Below are 17,418 nucleotides of genomic sequence, written 5' to 3' on the forward strand. Positions count from 1 at the left end.
AACTTCTGCTCCCTATTTTGTTGTATCTCTCATGCATTTTCTTCTTTTGTCTCTTGTGTCAGCTAACCAGCGACCTCCCATGTGGTAGCGGGAGCTCAATTGCTTGAGCCACATCTGCTTCCATATATATAGATATTTTAAAGTTTGTAATGTCAGAGGGGGAACAGCTTTCTCTGTTTTTTATTTTTGTTTTTTGTTTTACTTTGTTTTGGTAGCTGTACAAGAATCTATAGTTTGGGTTTATCATGATTTATTTAACCTGGAAAATGTAAATTTTTTCTTTTTCTTGAAAAGGTACGATATATTTTTTCTTTGCTTTTTTAGGAAGTTGGCCTTTAAAATCTGTTAGTGTAGGAAATTACTATAAAAGACTTGTAGAGGGTGGGGAGTGGGATATATGGAAACCTCTTATGTTTTTTAACGTAACGTTTGGGTGATCTATTTATCTATTAAAAAAGACAAAAAAATTTAAAAATTTTAAAAAAATACTTGTAGAATAATGCGAAATATTTTATGATCTATGTCTGTAGCACTTCACAGAAAAATTATAGTGCTGAAGCACCTTGGCATTCCAGTCCTCTCTTCTGTTTATAGCTGAGCAAACAGATTAAATGGGTTACAATGTTTGCCAAGGGTGGCATAGCAATTCAAATCTTTTGTTGTTGTTAATTTTTAATTACACAAATATTTTACAAATACATTCTCCTTGTTTAAAAGGAATATACATATATGTATATATGTGTGTGTGTATATATGTATGTATGTGTATGTTTGTATATATGTGTATAGGGATATACAAGTTAAGGATTCTTTTGAGCACCACTGCCAGTCTGAGTCCAATCTATTCCTTCACCTCCCATCCACTGAGGTAATTTTTCAATCCTTTTTCTTAGTATTTTTTATAGCATATGTACATAGACTGAGAAAATATGTAGTTTCATAGTTTTTTGTTTTTAAAAGTAAATGGGTGGTAATGGATGTGGCTCAACCAATTGGGTTCCCATTTACCATATAGGCAGTCAATCCCCAGGACCTCCTGGTGAGGGCAAGCTGGCCCATGCGGTGAGCTGGCCTGTACGGGAAAGCTGCCCTGTGCAGGAGTGCTGGGTGACGCGGAGAGCTGGCACAGCTGATGACACAACAAGAGACACAGAGGAGAGAAAATAAGAAGATGTAGTTAGAACAGGGACGCTGAAGTGGTGCAAGAGAGTAATTGCCTCTCTCCCACTCCAGAAGGTCCCAGGATCGGTTCCTAGCGGCCTAATGAGAATACAAGCAAACAAGGAAGAATACACAGCAAACGGACACAGAGTGCAGACAGCGGGGGGACCGGGGTAGGGGGAGAAATAAATAAATAATGAATGAATGAATGAATGAATGGGGAAGCAGAAATGGCTCAGGTGACTGAGTTCCCACCTACTACAGGGAGGTCCGTGGTTCGGTTCCTGGTGCCTCCTAAAGAAGATAGTGAGCTGGTGTGACAGGCAGGTATGGCAAGTTGACACAACAAGATGACACAACAAGAGACACAAGAAAAACATAATGAGAGACACAACAAAGCAGCGAGCAGAGATTCCTGGTGCCTCCTAAAGAAAACGAGCAAGACAGTGAGCTGATGCGTAGGTGCAGCAAGCTGATGCAACAAGACACAAGAAGAAAACATAATGAGAGACAGAACAAAGCAGGGAATAGGTGGCTCAAGCCATTAGGTACCTCCCTCCCACATTGGAGGCCCCAGGTTCAGTTTTCAGTGCCTCCTAAAGACACAGCACATGGCAAGTGCAAACAATGAGGGGGTGGGGAGAAATAAATAAAATAAATCTTTAAAAATAAATAGTGTCATCTTACGCATGTTATTCTGTAATGTGTGTTTTTTAAACTTGGGTCTTACCACATGTACTAGTATTTAGAGCTCTACCTCATAATTTTAAACCTAGGCTGCATGGATTGGATGGCCTGAGGTTTATTTAGGTGGTTTCCAGGACAAGCCACCTTGGGTAGTGTCTTCCAAAGAGACCTTGTAGTCTGAGGATGTCCTTTATTTGAGTGGGTCCTCCTGAAGTCCCCCCCGAGCTGCCGCATCATGTACCTTCCAGAATGGCAGCGCTCAGTTCCCAGCACCGTCCCCAGTGATGGGCACCGTCAGCTTCTTTAATGTTTGCTAGTCTGGTGGCTGAAAAAATGGTGTCAACTTGAGTTTTAATTCTCATTTCCTTCATTTCTAGTAAGGTCAGACATCTTTGTATATGTTTATTGTTCATTTGTACATCCTTTGCCCTTTCTCCTATTAGCCATTTATCTTTTGATTTGTAGGTTTTTTTCCCCATTATTAGAGCATTTTTATTATTCAAATTTTTAAAAGTCATCATCTGTCAATCTCTGCTTCCCTTGCCATACATAGCTGCTATTCTGTTTGGCTCTCTAGTTTATTTATATTTATATTTTGTAAAAACAATCTTATATGCAATATCACCTATATTCATATTTCATATGAGGTTTTACTGTATTATACAATCATGTTATATTTTTTAGCTTCTGGTAATATTCATATCCATAGATTTGTAGGAGTTTTTATGTATTGCTCTTTTGTTTGTTATATATACTGACGATAGATTTTGCCATCATGTTGCTTATCTTTCATTTTTGCCTATGAAGCCTTTCTTTATCCAGAAGTTTAATGTTTTCTGACATAGCCAATGTTATTTTATTCTTTTGATTTATGTGTTTTAAAGGCTCAGACAATCCCCAAATTGTCAATATGTTCTATTATTTTTTTTTGCTGCTCTTATAATTTTTTTACATTGAAATATTTAATGCATCTGCTAATTTATTTTTGAATGTTATAAGGCAAGGCTCTAATTTTTTTTTAATCGTCCATGTTTTTCCCATAAATTTGCATTTGCTTATATAAATGGATTTATTTCTGGACTTTATCATTTGTCCTGTGGTTCTGTTTGACTCTCCCAGTGGTTTTTAACCAGGGGTCCATGGTCCATGGAAAAAATTCAGGGAGTCCATAAGCTTGAATTAATTTTGAATAATCCTAAAATTTAATTTAAAGACAAGCCAATGTTGAGTGTCATAAAACTATCTGCCACTATGATCTCAGAATGGGTCCTTGGTTTTCACCTGACTGATAAAGGGGTCTGTGGAACAAAAAAGGTTAAGAACCCCTGGACTGTTTCTATGCTTATAATGCAGTATTTTAGTGACTGTAACTTTATGATTTATTTTTATATTAGACAGGGAAGTCTCCCCAGTTTCCTTGATTTTTAATCATTTTGTCTTTTATTGCACGTTTATTTGTTGAATGAAGTTTGAAATCAGCTTATTAAGTTTCATTTTTTAAAAACATCTTATTAGATATTTGCTTCGGACTATGTTGAATTGATAGATTTGTTTCTATCTGGGAATTTCTGTACTACCTCTCAAGGTTACTTTCTTTTTTTTTTTTTTAAGATTTATTTATTTATTTAACTTCCCCCCCTCCCCTGGTTGTCTGTTCTTGGTGTCTATTTGCTGCGTCTTGTTTCTTTGTCCGCTTCTGTTGTCATCAGCGGCACGGGAAGTGTGGGCGGCGCCATTCCTGGGCAGGCTGCTCTTTCTTTTCACGCTGGGCGGCTTTCCTCACGGGCGCACTCCTTGCGCGGGGGGCTCCCCCACGCGGGGGACACCCTTGCGTGGCACGGCACTCCTTGCGCGCATCAGCACTGCGCATGGCCAGCTCCACACGGGTCAAGGAGGCCCGGGGTTTGAACCGCGGACCTCCCATATGGTAGACGGACGCCCTAACCACTGGGCCAAAGTCCGTTTCCCAAGGTTACTTTCTTTGGATGAGTAGAATTTCAGTTTTATCTTCTTGCTCACAATATTGCGAAATAAGCTTTTATTCCCCATATACGTTAATATTCTTTTCCATAATTATTTTTTGTTGAAGATTATAACTACGCCAACCAAGGCTTATCAACTTCGTTCTCGACTAGTACCAAAATTAAGCCCTGAAATAGGGAGCTTTGAGTCTGTGAATACTCCGAATTCTAGCAGTTTGGATAATGATATCATAAATGAGCCAATTCCACCTGAGATGAATGAACAAGCATTTGAAGCTATTTCCGAGGAGCTTAGGATGGTGCAGGTAATGTTTAATTTTAGAAAAAAATAAATATTTGGATGTTCATGTATACAACTTTCTTTTGTCTATCATTTTAAGTTTGTGATTTAGTGTTCAAATCTGTTTAGTATTAAAATTGTATCTTTTTTAAGTGTGGACTTTGAAAAGGTCCCTGACTTGGAAATCAGCCCATTTGGGTTTTTTTTGTTTTATTTTTTTAATTAGAGAAATTGTAGGTTTACAGAAAAGGCATGCGTAAAATACAGAGTCCCCGTATACCTACCACCCTGTTAGTAACACCTGGCATTAGTGTGGTACATTTGCTATAGTTCTTGAAAGAACGTTCTTAAAATTGTACTAACCGTAGTCTATTTACAATAGGGTTCATGTGTTGTACAGTCCTTTGTGTTTTTTTAAACTTTTATCCTAGTACTATATATATAACCTAAAATTTCTCTTTTTAACCACATTCAAATATATAATGCAGTGCTGTTAATTACATTCACAATGTTGTGCTACCATCACCACCATTCATTACCAAAACATTGTAAGGGAGCAGACATGGCTCAAGCAGTTGGGTGCCTGCCTCCCACATGGGAGGTCCCAGGTTCGGTACCTCCTAAAGAAGATGAGCAAGATAGTGAGCTGACATGATGGGCTAGCAGAACAAGATGACACAATGAGGAGTTGCTATGAGACACAACAAGCAGGGAGTGGATTTGGCTTAAGTGATTGGGTGCCTCCCTCCCACATGGGAAGTCCTGGTGCTTTCTAAAAAGATGAAGATGAGCAGACACAGAGCACACACCGAACAGAACAGAGAGCAGACAGAGAGTGCAAACAATATAGTGGGGGGGAAGAAAAATAAATCTTTTAAAAAAAAACATATTCAGGGAAGCAGATTTGGCTCAACGGATAGAGCATCTGCCTACCACATGGGAGGTCCAGGGTTCAAACCCAGTGCCCCCTGGACCTGTGTGGAGCTGGCCCACGTGCAGTACTGATGGACGCAAGGAGTGCTGTGCCATGCGCAAGGAGTGAACCCCGTAAGGAGGGCCGCCCAGTGCAAAAAAAGCCTGCCCAGGAGTGGCACCGCACACACAGAGAGCTGACGTCGTAAGATGACACAACAAAAGGAGACAGATTCCCGGTACCACTGACAAGAATAGAAGCAGACACAGAAGAACACACAGTGAATGGACACAGATATCAGACAACGGGGGGAGAGCGGGGAAGGGGAGAGAAATAAATAAAAAATAAATCTTAAAAAAAAACAAAACAAAACCATTACAATCAGCCTAAGTAGAAACTGTACAATTTAAGTATTAACTCCTCATTCCCTATCCCTACCCTGTTTCCTGGTAACCTATTCTGACACCGAGTTTGCTTATTCTGATTATTTCATATCGCTGAGGTCATACAACATTTGCCAGCCCAATATTGTTCTTTTAATTTGCTTTGCAATATTTATCAAGTTATTCTCTATTCTCTTTGGACTTTGGTTCTTGCTTGTGTAAAATGACCAGTTTCCCATTTGCTTCGAGTTCAGATCTGGTTTATATGGCAGGATGTTGTATCTGCCATTGAAAGTTAAAATAGTTGAAAGAATCTTATTACAGATAAATATATAGATAGTATTTAGCTTATTTGAAAAAACATGATATTTGATTATCTCAGAACTTTGGTGATTTGGTGATTTTTTAAAAAATTATTTTTTTATTGTCCAGTAAAACTTGGACAGACCACCCCAAATCCCAAAGATTTGCCCTTTCAGTAGCTTGGAGACTTTTCTACTGAGGTCCTACTAGGTACCCCTGAGGAAGCTTAGAAGTCTTGAGATGGCTCTGTGGTTTAACCCAGGTTTTAAATGTTGATATTTAATTTTAATCTTTTCTGAAACATGGAATATCAATAGGGAAGCCTTTTGGAAGTGTTTTCTGTCTCTAAAGAGGCATTTGATACTTTAGGCATATGAGGTTTGTTTTGAGTGTGTAGTTTTTTTTCAATGCTGAAGAAATGGTGGAATGTTTGAATATTCCATTAAAAGAATTTCTGACTACTGAAGTTTTGTGTTACAGGAACAAATGAGTGCTCTCCAAGCCAAGGTGGATGAAAAAGAACATAAGAACCTGAAGCTTCAGCAGCACATTGACAAGCTAGAACACCATTGCGCTCAGATGCAGGAGGTGAGAATGAAAGCGTGGCCTCCAGAAATGTATGGAACAAATCCGCATAGTGAGAGTATTGCAGGTGGAAACTGACTTCACAGAGCCCTTAGTGAAGGCTTACTGGGTTTTAGTCTCTACTCTGTTACATAGCTTACCTGCTCTGGTAAGGAGACAAACATCCCTAGGCTCAATGCTGGCTAACTTAGTTGATACTGCAAATGAATCCCTCGGCATTTGTGTTTGGAAGTAAGCAAAATGAACAAGCGGATTGTCACAGTGATCCTTTAATTTGTCAGTTCTCACTGTAGGTCACTGGAATGGCCAATTCTCTTCAGCTCAGAGACCTTAAAACTAGATTTTAAAAACAAAAGCCAGCCATTGGTTTGGAGTGTGTCATGGCATGCTGATAATCTTTTTCCAGTAAAATTATTTCTCCCATAGCTTTTCTTATCAGAAAAAAGTGACTGGACTAAAAAGCAGCAGGAGCACCTCTCACAGTTAAATGCCCTTGAAAAACAGCTTCAAGAAACTGAAACTAAGAATGACTGTAAGTTTGAACAAGTGGGAGCTTTGTGATTGGAGGGAATGCTATAACTCTATCTTTTTGCTCATATGAATAAATGTCCCTGTGCTGTTTGTTTTAAATTAGACCAGCTAGACGTGAGTTTGTATGGCAGTGGGTGGATATAACAATAGTTATATCCTGAAGGGTAATTTTCTTTAGGATTGCCCACATAAAAATGATATAATATTTTGCCAAAAATATTAATACTGCTTTGAAAATGAGTAAAATGTCTTGAATGTGTAAGATCAATAATGTTCTAACATTGCCAAATTAAACAAATGATATTTTTGTATATATGATAATATCATTTGATTTCCAGATTTTTCAGTTTATTTCTCCCTTCATCAAAATATTTGCAGTTTGTAATGAAATGACATCAAAGAAAGTCAGCTATTCTTTCTTTGATCTAAAAAGCTACCTAATTTTATTGTCAGCTATAGTTTCCTTAGGAGACAAGTCTTTGGGGAATTTGGGGAAATTTCCAAGGAATTTTTGTTTTTTAATAACTAAGATTAAGCCACTTAAAATGTGTTAAAAATCTATTGTGTTTTCTCTCCTTATATTAAGGTATTAAAAAAAAAAAAACTCTTCCTCTGTATTATTTTTTATTTTTGTTGTGTAACATATGTATATCATTAACTGTCCCATTTTATTCACATTCAACTATACACAATTCCAGTTTGCCATTTGCTTTAAGTTCAGAACTAGTTTATGTGGCAGGATATTGTATATTGTGGCATTAAATATATTCACAATGTTTTACTACCATCACCACCATCCATTCCCAGACTTCCCCATCACCCCAAATAGAAACTTCCCATTTCCCTTCACCCCTGCCCCTGGTGACCTGTAATCTAGTATCTGTCGCTATGAATTTGTGTTATATTAAGAGTTTGGATCCATATGCTATTGGAGAAATCTAGAAAAGTCGAATGAATGGCAATGTAGCAAAGACCATTAGCAAAGGATGAAAAGAAAACAAATCTTGGTGTTCCTAGGTACCTAATGTTTTTCTTGTTCAACAACTTCACTTAAAATGGTCTCTTCAACTTGTTTTTGCTGAGTATGGGAGGAGCACCTATCAAATTTATTTGCCTAGCTTATAAAATATTTGTAGAGAAACCTGTTGACGATTTGTTTAACCTGTTTTTTAGTTTTGAAAAGTGAGGTGCATGACCTGCGAGTGGTTCTTCATTCTGCAGACAAGGAGCTCTCTTCGGTGAAATTGGAATATAGTTCATTCAAAGAGAGTCAGGAGAAAGAGCTCAACCAACTTTCAGAAAAACACATGCATGTACAGCTTCAACTAGATAATGTCAGGTAGAGTTGGTTTATTATGGTTTTGGGGTGCCTGATTGGCCTCTAATCTAGTACTATTTGGATTTCAGTGCTATAAACTCAAATCAAACTCATTAAACAAAAATGATAATTTATTGGCTCACAATATCTGAAAGCCCCAGGGGCATTTGGTTTCAGAGGCAAACTAGATTTTCAGACAGTGTTGTCGTGCTCTTTCTTTCAGTTTGCTTCTCTGCACGCTGCCTTTATTCTCACCTACTCTTAAGGCTCACCTCACTCTCTGTGTGACAGGCAGTTGACTGAAGTGGACACCCCCACGTTCTGGTTCTTAGCATAACAGCCCCTGGGAAGAAATCTTCCCTCCCAACAGCCATGTTTCAATCCCAGGGAAAATTTGAATTATTTAGCAAGGGTTTGATGTGGTACTGGCCCCACATAGCGGTATTGCTCCAAAGGAAAAGGTGTACTCTGACCAGAAGGGACAGATCAAGGTTGACTAAAACAATAGCTGTTACCACTGTCCACTGCCTCTCCAAAGGCTGGCTGGTTGGTCAAGTACTGGTCAAATTAAAACCAAAGTAATCTGAAAGGTAAATAATTTTTTTTCCATTTCTTTTTTTCTTCTTGCTAATTTCAACCTTTTATATAGTAACTTAACAAAAGCATTTTGCATTTTCGTTGCTGTCTCTCAAGTTTATGGCCATAGTTTAATAACGGACATTTTCATTATGATTCTGTGAATGTAATATGAATGTGTCTGCTTGTTCTAGAAAAGCTGTTAAAAGGAAGCCCTGAATTTAATTTTTCTAGAAGTAACAAAGATTAAAATCTGTAGCTCTTGAGTATTTTCTGAATACACAAAAAGGAATTAGAACAGAAGAAGAAACCTTGAAATCTGCTGGCCAAATCCACCCATAGACATGTTTTTTGTTGGGCATGCCCAGTATGATTTTTTAAAAAGTTAACGTAGCGTTTTAAAAAATGAATTGTTGTCTTATAAAAATCTGTATGTCAGCATCCTCTTCTTAGGTGGCACTGGGCCCAAGTTCCTGTGTGGCAGCCACGCACTGCGGCATAACTCACACCTTTTCATTTAGAGAGGCGCACTGCAGCATGTTCTGAGTCGCTGCAGTCTCCAGCAAGCCTGCGCCTATCCCCAACACCACGGCTGCTTTCAGTTTCCATTTATCACCACAGGTGCCCTGTTGTCTTTGCTCATACCTGGTTTTTGTTTGCAGCCTCTTGAGTCATTGAATCAAATCTTGGCTCTGCTCCAAGCAAATTTTGTATGAGTTTTTTTAATAGTTGTTCAATTACTTTCTTTGGAGCTTAATTTCCTTATGTTTACAGGGCAGAGTTGAACTAGATCTAGAATGTTAAGAATCCTCTATATTTCCCTATTTATTTAAATTCTTTCTTTAAAAGTATCAAGTATTCCTTGCTTTTTTAGACATTTTAGAGATAAGTGAATTCTTCTCACTGCCTGTTTAACATTGAGTACACCAGTCCATCATGGCCCGCTTAGGAGCACCATGTTGCTGTGCGTTCCTTGAATTATTTTGCCTGCTTTATATATACAGTTTATATTATAAATACATATATATTTTCCTCCTCCCTATAGTCTCTATTGTCTATCTTTTTTTTTTTTTAAGATTTCTTTTTATTTGTTTCTCTCCCCTTCCCTCCCACCCACCCCAGTTGTCTGTTTTCTGTGTCCATTTGCTGTGTGTTCTGTGTTCACTTCCATTCTTGTCAGCGGCACTGGGAATCTGTTTCTCTTTTTGTTGCGTCATCTTGCTGCATCAGCTCTCCATGTGTGCGGCACCACTCCTGGCCAGGCTGAACTTTCTTTCACGCTGGGCAGCTCTCCTTAAGGGGTGCATTCCTTGCGCGTGGGGCTCCCCTACGTGGGGGACACCCCTGCTTGGCATGGAACTCCTTTTGTGCATCAGCACTGCGCATGGACCAGCACCACACAGGTCAAGGAGACCCTGGGTTTGAACTGTGAACTTCCCATGAGGTAGGCAGATGCTCTATCCATTGAGCCAAGTCCGCTTCCCAATGTCTATCTTTATAACACTTTGTGATTTGCAACTTCTACTCTGCTTTGAATTAGTAAAGCAGGTAGGTCCATGTCTGATGAGCTGTGTATATGCTGGAACATTGTTTTGGGTGGTCCAAAGGGCAGGCTGATTGTCTCCTAGTTCTTGGCTGAGCTCTGGATGTTTGATATGTTGCTGTATGTTGGGGAAGGGAGCTGGGGGGTGAAAACCTAAAAAGCAGTAAATAATAATCATGTGAATTAAAAATAGTTCTTTGCCAAGAGAATTTTCTCTCTTGCTCTGATTGAAGCCACATTTGCCATCTTAAAACAGTTTCCTTGAGCAGGACATAGGATGGCATTGAGCTATCAACAAAACTGTAAATTAATGGCTTTTGTGAGGGTTTAGGTCCCCCCTGAGACTAATTAAACCATCAGTGAGTCTAATCATCCTAAATTATAAAGTCACTGAAGTATGTCCTGTTGAAACCAGTTGAGAGAGAATGGGGGAATAAATGGCTGCAGGCTAATGCTCTCAGCCTGTCTTTTTCCTTCCCCACCAGACTACTCTGAGGTCTGGTGTATGTGTTTGTACATTGTGGACATTTCACACAAGATCATGAGCAGCTTTCCGTAAGTCGAGGCTTATATAACGGGGAATGGTCTGATGATTGTATAAACTGGAATTCTGATAGTCTGACTAGCTGAAATACATTTAAAGTTTATATTTACCATTGTTGAAATATTTTCCTGGTAAAGATTGGAAAATGAAAAGCTTCTTGAGAAGAAAGCTTGCCTACAGGATTCTTATGACAACTTACAAGAAGTAATGAAGTTTGAAATGGACCAACTTTCCAAAAATCTTCAGAACTGCAAGACAGAGAATGAGACTCTGAAATCTGATTTGAGTGTAAGTTAATAAGATTATTAGTTATTGGCGAATTTGTTGTGAATGTGTGCTGCTTTTGAGTGGAGGTCAAGAACTTTCTGAGCTCTTCCTAACTTCCCAACTTGGCCCATCATGCCTACCAAGTAAAAAGATACTTGGTATTATGTTTGTTGACAATCTACACATTCCTAGTAACAATTATTTAAAATCTAATATAACTTTATCTTTTAGAATTTGATGGAGCTTTTTGAGGCAGAAAAAGAACGTAATAACAAACTCTTACTAGAGTTTGAAGAAGATAAAGAAAACAGTTCTAAGTAAGTGCTATTTGTCTTTTGTTAGTTGACTAGAATATTGTTGACTACCATGTTCCTTATATTGTGTGTTTTATTGCTGATATCTTGTGAAGAATTAGTTTTTCAAAAATAGTTGATAATTAGCTGTGATGCTTTTTAAACAAATAGTAATTGGTGGTATATCAGAACTCAGGTTCTTTTGTTAAGAAATCATAGTATATACAACATACTGACAATGGCATCTATATACAGGTGACTTCTAATTGCTCCTTTTATAGGAAGTGGGGACTGATTTTTCTTTCTGGCTCTACTCTTCTTTGTCTAGCTGCTCCTTTCTTCCTGGCCTCAGAATGCAAGAACATTTAGAGATAAAACAGTTAACAAAAAATCCTCATTCTCATGGATTTTACATTCTAGTGGAAAGAGGCAGATAATAAACAAGTACATATATAATTTGTTAGAGGGTACTAAGCTCTCTGGAGAAAAATAAACTGTCCCGGCATAAAAATGGATTTTCATTAAATAGCTATTGAACAAACAGGATCAAATTAGTGATCCCATTTAAGTACAATGCCTAATACCAAGTTATGTGCATCCTTAAGTTCTGTTGCATTGCAATGAATGTCTTCTACACTAATAGACTGTTTTTTCCATTGAATGAAGTCAGGGTTAACAGATAGGTCCTCTGTTTCAGAGAAATCTTGAAAGTTCTTGAGACTGTACGTCAGGAGAAACAGAAAGAGATGGCCAAGTGCGAGCAGCAGGTAAATGTCCTATTACTCTAGCTCTAGAATTGAAGTTTATTCTAGAGTCTAAAGAAGATTATTATTTTAAAAAATGAAAAAAAATGAAAGTTTGAAAAATGTTTTCAGTGGAGTGGATATAGCTCAGTGGTTGAATGCCTGCTTCCCATGTATAAGGTCCTGTCCTGGGTTCAATCCCCTTTACCTACTAAAAGAAAAAATGTTTCAGCCTTCAGATGTGGAAATTGGTAATAAAATGGTAGAATTTTTGTTGCCTGGTTCTGTTATTTCTCCACACTTGTTTTTCTAACTGCCAGATGGCTATAATCATAATTTGTTGGTAGTCTCCTGGTAGAAACCACAAAATCATTGTCTTTTAAGATAATTTATCATCTTCAAGTATTGTTCATAGTATAGACTCTGTACTATGGAAAATAGGTATCAGCTTGTTTTTTATATGTGTGTGGTTAACTTTGTGATTTAACTCTGTTTCTAAAAAGATTGACTTTGCCAAGGTATTTATTTTTTTCTGTAGATGGCAAAAGTACAGAAACTAGAAGAGAGTTTGCTTGCAACTGAAAAAGTAATCAGTTCTCTGGAGAAATCTAGAGATGCTGACCAGGTAGGTGGAGTTTTAAGCTATGATTCTCTGCTTTTTCCCTGTAAAAGCTGCTCTAACATTCCAGTCTCCTGCCCTATCTCCCTCCTCCCAGATGACTGGCTGGCTGATAGCTAGCATTTCTGAATACAGTTAAGTCTTTTTCATTCTCCAAGGAGGCTAGAGAAATGATGTCCTCCATCTAGATGAATTCTCCAGGTAACTTCAGTTGCTAACTAGTCCATCACTTTTGATGACAAAGTTTATAAAACACATACTGCCTTCTTAAATTGGATGCTGATGTTAGTGTGACCCTTTCTCACTGACTCTGAGTCCCATGATACAAATTCTTAATTCCCTGGTGTGTTGATCTTAGTATAATAAAAATAATATGTCCAAGTATAAAATTAGATGTTCCTTATATTGTATTGTTCTTATTTATTTATAAAATCTAAGCAAAGGTACAAATTAGGTAAAATAGTATAGGATCAAGATGGTGCAGTGAGACGCTTCAGGACCCATCCCCCATGGATAGATGGATAGATGGGTTGATGGAATAATGGATCAATAGCTAGACTATGGCATATGTGGCAAAATGTTAATATTGATAAATCCTGGATTTCTGAGGAGATGGGGTATGTTGGAGTTCTTTGTATGGAATTTGTATCTCTGCAATTGTCTGATAAATTTGAAAGTATCAAAATAAAAAGTCTTAAATAAAATAGTATGAAGCCATTCAATTTTAAATTGGTAATATTAATATAATGTGTCATATTTTGCTAAATTTTAAAATTTGAATGCCATTGCTATTAGGAATGAGATGTATTTTTACAAAAAAAAGATAATGAAAAAAAAGAAGAAGAAAAGGAAAGAGAAATGATTTCTTATTTAAAAAGTTATCTCATCCTTACCATCTCTGGGTAAGAAAATTTTATTTTTGTCCTCTTCAGGAAGTTGTAGCTGGCCTCATGAACCAGATCCAAGACCTGAGAGCATCGGTCGCTGAGAAAATGGAAATTATAGACACGCTTAAGCAAGAACTGAAGGACATTAGTGTAAGTTCTTTCATCAATAAGATGATGCTAATTTGAATATGAGACACATTTTAAGGTCTCCTCAAGAGGTTAACGAATGATCCCATGTAATGATTCTGTGGTCAATTAAAATTGGAAATGCTGAAGTTCAGCAGGTCTCTGTATTTACAGGAATTGCAGAGCTTTTCATATGCCGTGCATAATTTGAATCTCCAGGTGCAGTGCAGGCTAGCAGCGTCTCAGCATTCACTGGCCTGGGAACAAAGGTTTCCGAGCATCTTTTGGGAATTGCCAATCCAAACTAGATAACAGACTGGTTGTTGCCTGTGGCAGTTATGACTGTGGTGTTCCTTATTTGCCTCAAGAAGAGAAAAATACCACATTTTAATTAAGTTCAAAGACAATTAAATAGAAAGTGAGTCTGTTTTCCCAATATTGGACCTTTTTTTTTTTTTCAAAGATTTCTTTCTTTCTTTCCCCTTTCCCGCCTCCCCCCATTTTCTGCTCTCTGTCCATTTGCTGTGTGTTCTTCTTGTGTCTGCTTGTATTCTCACCAGGCGGCACTGGGGATCTGTGTCTCTTTTTGTTGTGTCATCTTGCTGCATCAGCTCTCCATGTGTGCTCTGGGCGGGCTGCGGTTTCCCACGGGCTGGCTCTCCTTGTGCTGGGGCCACCCTTTGTGCAGGGGCACCCTTACTTGGGGGCATCCCTGCATAGGCTGGCATTCCTTGTGCACAGCACCACTGTGCGTGGGCCAGCTCACCACTCGATCCAGGAGGCCCTGGGTATCAAACCCTTGGACCTCCTATGTGGTAGGCAGATGCTCTATCTGTTAAGCCACATCTGCTTCCCCTAATACTGGACTTAAGATGATTTCCTAAAGTAACTATTTATTTGTCTGGCCTACATCAGAGTTGAGTGTTAATGTTTGGGTCAAGATGAAGGTTTTTGTCAGCGCTTCCTATTTCTCTGCCCTAAAGAAAACTTGCTGCTCTCCATGTTTATTTCTGAAGGCAGTCTCCTAACCAGATGATTTTTCACTGATACCTGCAGGGCTTTTCTACATATCTTCACTAGTCAAGCATGTATTCTTCCATTCCCTCTTTGAACAAGTATTTATTAGATAAACTTGTATGTATGGAAGTGGAATCTGGTTATCACCTTGGAACCCAAACTCGTTACGTTATTTTAATCCCCAAATAAACAGATAATACATCAGACAGCTTCTGTATTATGACTTTTCTGTATTATGACTTTTCTGCAGTGCAAATACAACTCTGCTTTGGTTGACAAAGAAGAAAGCAGAGTGTTGATTAAGAGACAGGAAGTGGACATTCTCGATCTGAAAGAAACCCTAAGACTGAGAAAACTCTCTGAAGACATCGAGGTAGATGTTAACACGTCATGACTTTTTCTTTTCTGCCGTATTACTTGTCAATATGTATGTTTGTGCATGGAGGTTACTAATGAATAGGGGATGTTTTAAAGGAAAAAATAATAGAACCATTTTTCCCTACAGTAGTCAGGCAATTAAGAGATAACACTAAAATTGTTCTACGTTACCTAGTTCATCTGTTTTCATTGACCTGCACTGACACCATGGTAAGTTTGTGTAACTGACCCCCTTACATAAGGGGAGCAGAGTAGAAGCTGTTTACTTGGATGAAGTGGTCATAGCAGCGATCAAGAAGAGGGCTGGTTAACAGGGTTCTCTTGTGTTTTACTTAAAGTAGGATTTTGTTTGCTGTTGTTGATAAAAATTTATCTATTTAAAATTAAGCAGTACTGTTGCATGGTTCAAAATTCAAAGTATATAAAGCAATATACCTCCCTCCTACTCTGCCCTGTCCCTCAACCACCCAAGTGTTACCACTTTCTTATGTATCCTTCCAGGGATATTTTAAGCAAATCATACATTCTTTGTTTTCCTTTTTTCATGTAGATGGTGACCCACTGTGTAAACTCTCTTGCACTCTCTTTATAAATCAGGTTTTCTTGCTAAACTGTGCTACTGCTGAGACAAATTCCACAAATATTTATGGAGTCCACCTACCATAGGATGTGTATCTCGCTTGGCATTTGGAATGGAAGGATGCTTGAAACACTGTTACCTAAAGCATGCAATCCAGCTTAAGAGACAGTGTATTATAATGAAATAAATGACCCAGGAGCACAGAAGAGGGAAGGAGGGGAGTCATTCTGCCTGGGGAATTCCAAAGAGCTTCCCAAAAGAGAGACTATCTATGTAAGACTTGACTAGGGAGGGAAGCTTGGCAGCTTGGGTTTGTTGAGTGTGACCGACTTGAGTCCCAGACAGACTGAGGCTGTAGGAAAGGGTCTTGAGGAGCATCAGCTGTGTCTTTTAGGAGACAGGGACTGTACAGACTGAAGCCCAGGCTGAAGGTGACGGTGTCCAAACCAAGAAGTGTTTGTGGGACTAGTGGGCGAGGCAGAGTGGAGTGTCTCAGAATTGCAGTCAACTGCTGCTGGTGTCCAGTTGGATGTATGCCAGGAAGGAAGGAAGGAAGCAAATGGGCACCAAGATTTCTAGCCTGGATGACTGACTTCTGTGGCCTTCTAAGATGGAGGGACAACTAATGGATAAGTTTTACACCTATCTGTCTTGGCCTCTTAACCTGTGCAGTTTGGCTTTCCTGCTATATTCCAGAAATGATTTGAAGTTGTTAACATATATACAATGCAAGAAGATGAAAATAGACAACTAAAATCAGCGTAAAAGGAAAATAAGAGTAGAATAGTAACAAATAATTAAGAGAGGGAAGCAGACTTGGCCCAGTGGTTAGGGCGTCCGTCTACCACATGGGAGGTCCGTGGTTCAAACCCCAGGCCTCCTTGACCCGTGTGGAGCTGGCCCATGCGCAGTGTAGATGTGTGCAAGGAGTGCCCTGCCACGCAGGGGTGTCCCCCACGTAGGGGAGCCCCACGCGCAAGGAGTGCGCCCCGTAAGGAGAGCCGTCCAGCACGAAAGAAAGTGCAGCCTGCCCAGGAATGGTGCTGCACACAGAGAGCTGACACAACAAGATGACGCAACAAAAAGAAACAGGTTCCCGTGCCGCTGACAACCACAGAAGCGGACAAAAAAGAAGACGCAGCAAATAGACACAGAGAACAGACAACCAGGGTAGGGGAGGGAAGGGGGGAGAAATAAATAAATAAATCTTTAAAATAAATAAATAAAAGCTCTACTCTTTCTTTCCTCCTTTCCTCCTCTTCTTACCCTTTTCTCTGTTCCTCTCCACCCTTTACCCTTCCCCTCTCTGTCTCTTCCTGCTCCTTTTTCTTTTCAAAATAATTGTGACAACACATATTGAAGTATTTTTTAATTCAAGTGGACTTGACCCACATCCAGTTTACATTCCTTTCCTATCTCCTGTCTGTTATTATTTGCCAAACTTTAGATTTATGTCATCCAAATATCTTGCTGAGCAATCAGTTATAAAATAAGTATTAATAAACACAGCTACTGATATGCAATCAAAATCAGTTAGTAAATATATCGGGATTTTTAAAATTCCTTTCATGAAATAACATAGTATCAAAACCTTGAGAAATTTGGCAACTGTAAAGGTGATAACATGTTCTAAGGAATATGAAAAGAAATTAAGTATAATAAAAGAATAGTTGGGAAGCAGACATGGCCCAGTGGATAGGGC

At 38.7% G+C, this 17,418-nt stretch overlaps 1 protein-coding gene across 3 annotated transcripts in view; it reads left to right on the plus strand.

Annotated features, from left to right (window-relative positions):
* Positions 1–17,418, plus strand: part of KIF15 (kinesin family member 15) — a 101,349-nt gene that overhangs the window by 48,739 nt on the left and 35,192 nt on the right. For all 3 annotated transcript variants that reach the window (XM_004476765.5, XM_058288793.2, XM_071212012.1), the window contains 10 exons: positions 3,938–4,135; positions 6,190–6,297; positions 6,721–6,826; positions 7,999–8,164; positions 10,944–11,094; positions 11,305–11,390; positions 12,064–12,133; positions 12,648–12,734; positions 13,661–13,765; positions 15,009–15,131. In XM_004476765.5, coding sequence (XP_004476822.2) covers positions 3,938–4,135; positions 6,190–6,297; positions 6,721–6,826; positions 7,999–8,164; positions 10,944–11,094; positions 11,305–11,390; positions 12,064–12,133; positions 12,648–12,734; positions 13,661–13,765; positions 15,009–15,131 — 1,200 coding nt within the window. The remainder of the gene's footprint in view (positions 1–3,937; positions 4,136–6,189; positions 6,298–6,720; positions 6,827–7,998; positions 8,165–10,943; positions 11,095–11,304; positions 11,391–12,063; positions 12,134–12,647; positions 12,735–13,660; positions 13,766–15,008; positions 15,132–17,418) is intronic.

This window comes from Dasypus novemcinctus, chromosome 26 (assembly GCF_030445035.2).
Source record: "Dasypus novemcinctus isolate mDasNov1 chromosome 26, mDasNov1.1.hap2, whole genome shotgun sequence".
Taxonomy (NCBI): Eukaryota; Metazoa; Chordata; class Mammalia; order Cingulata; family Dasypodidae; genus Dasypus; species Dasypus novemcinctus.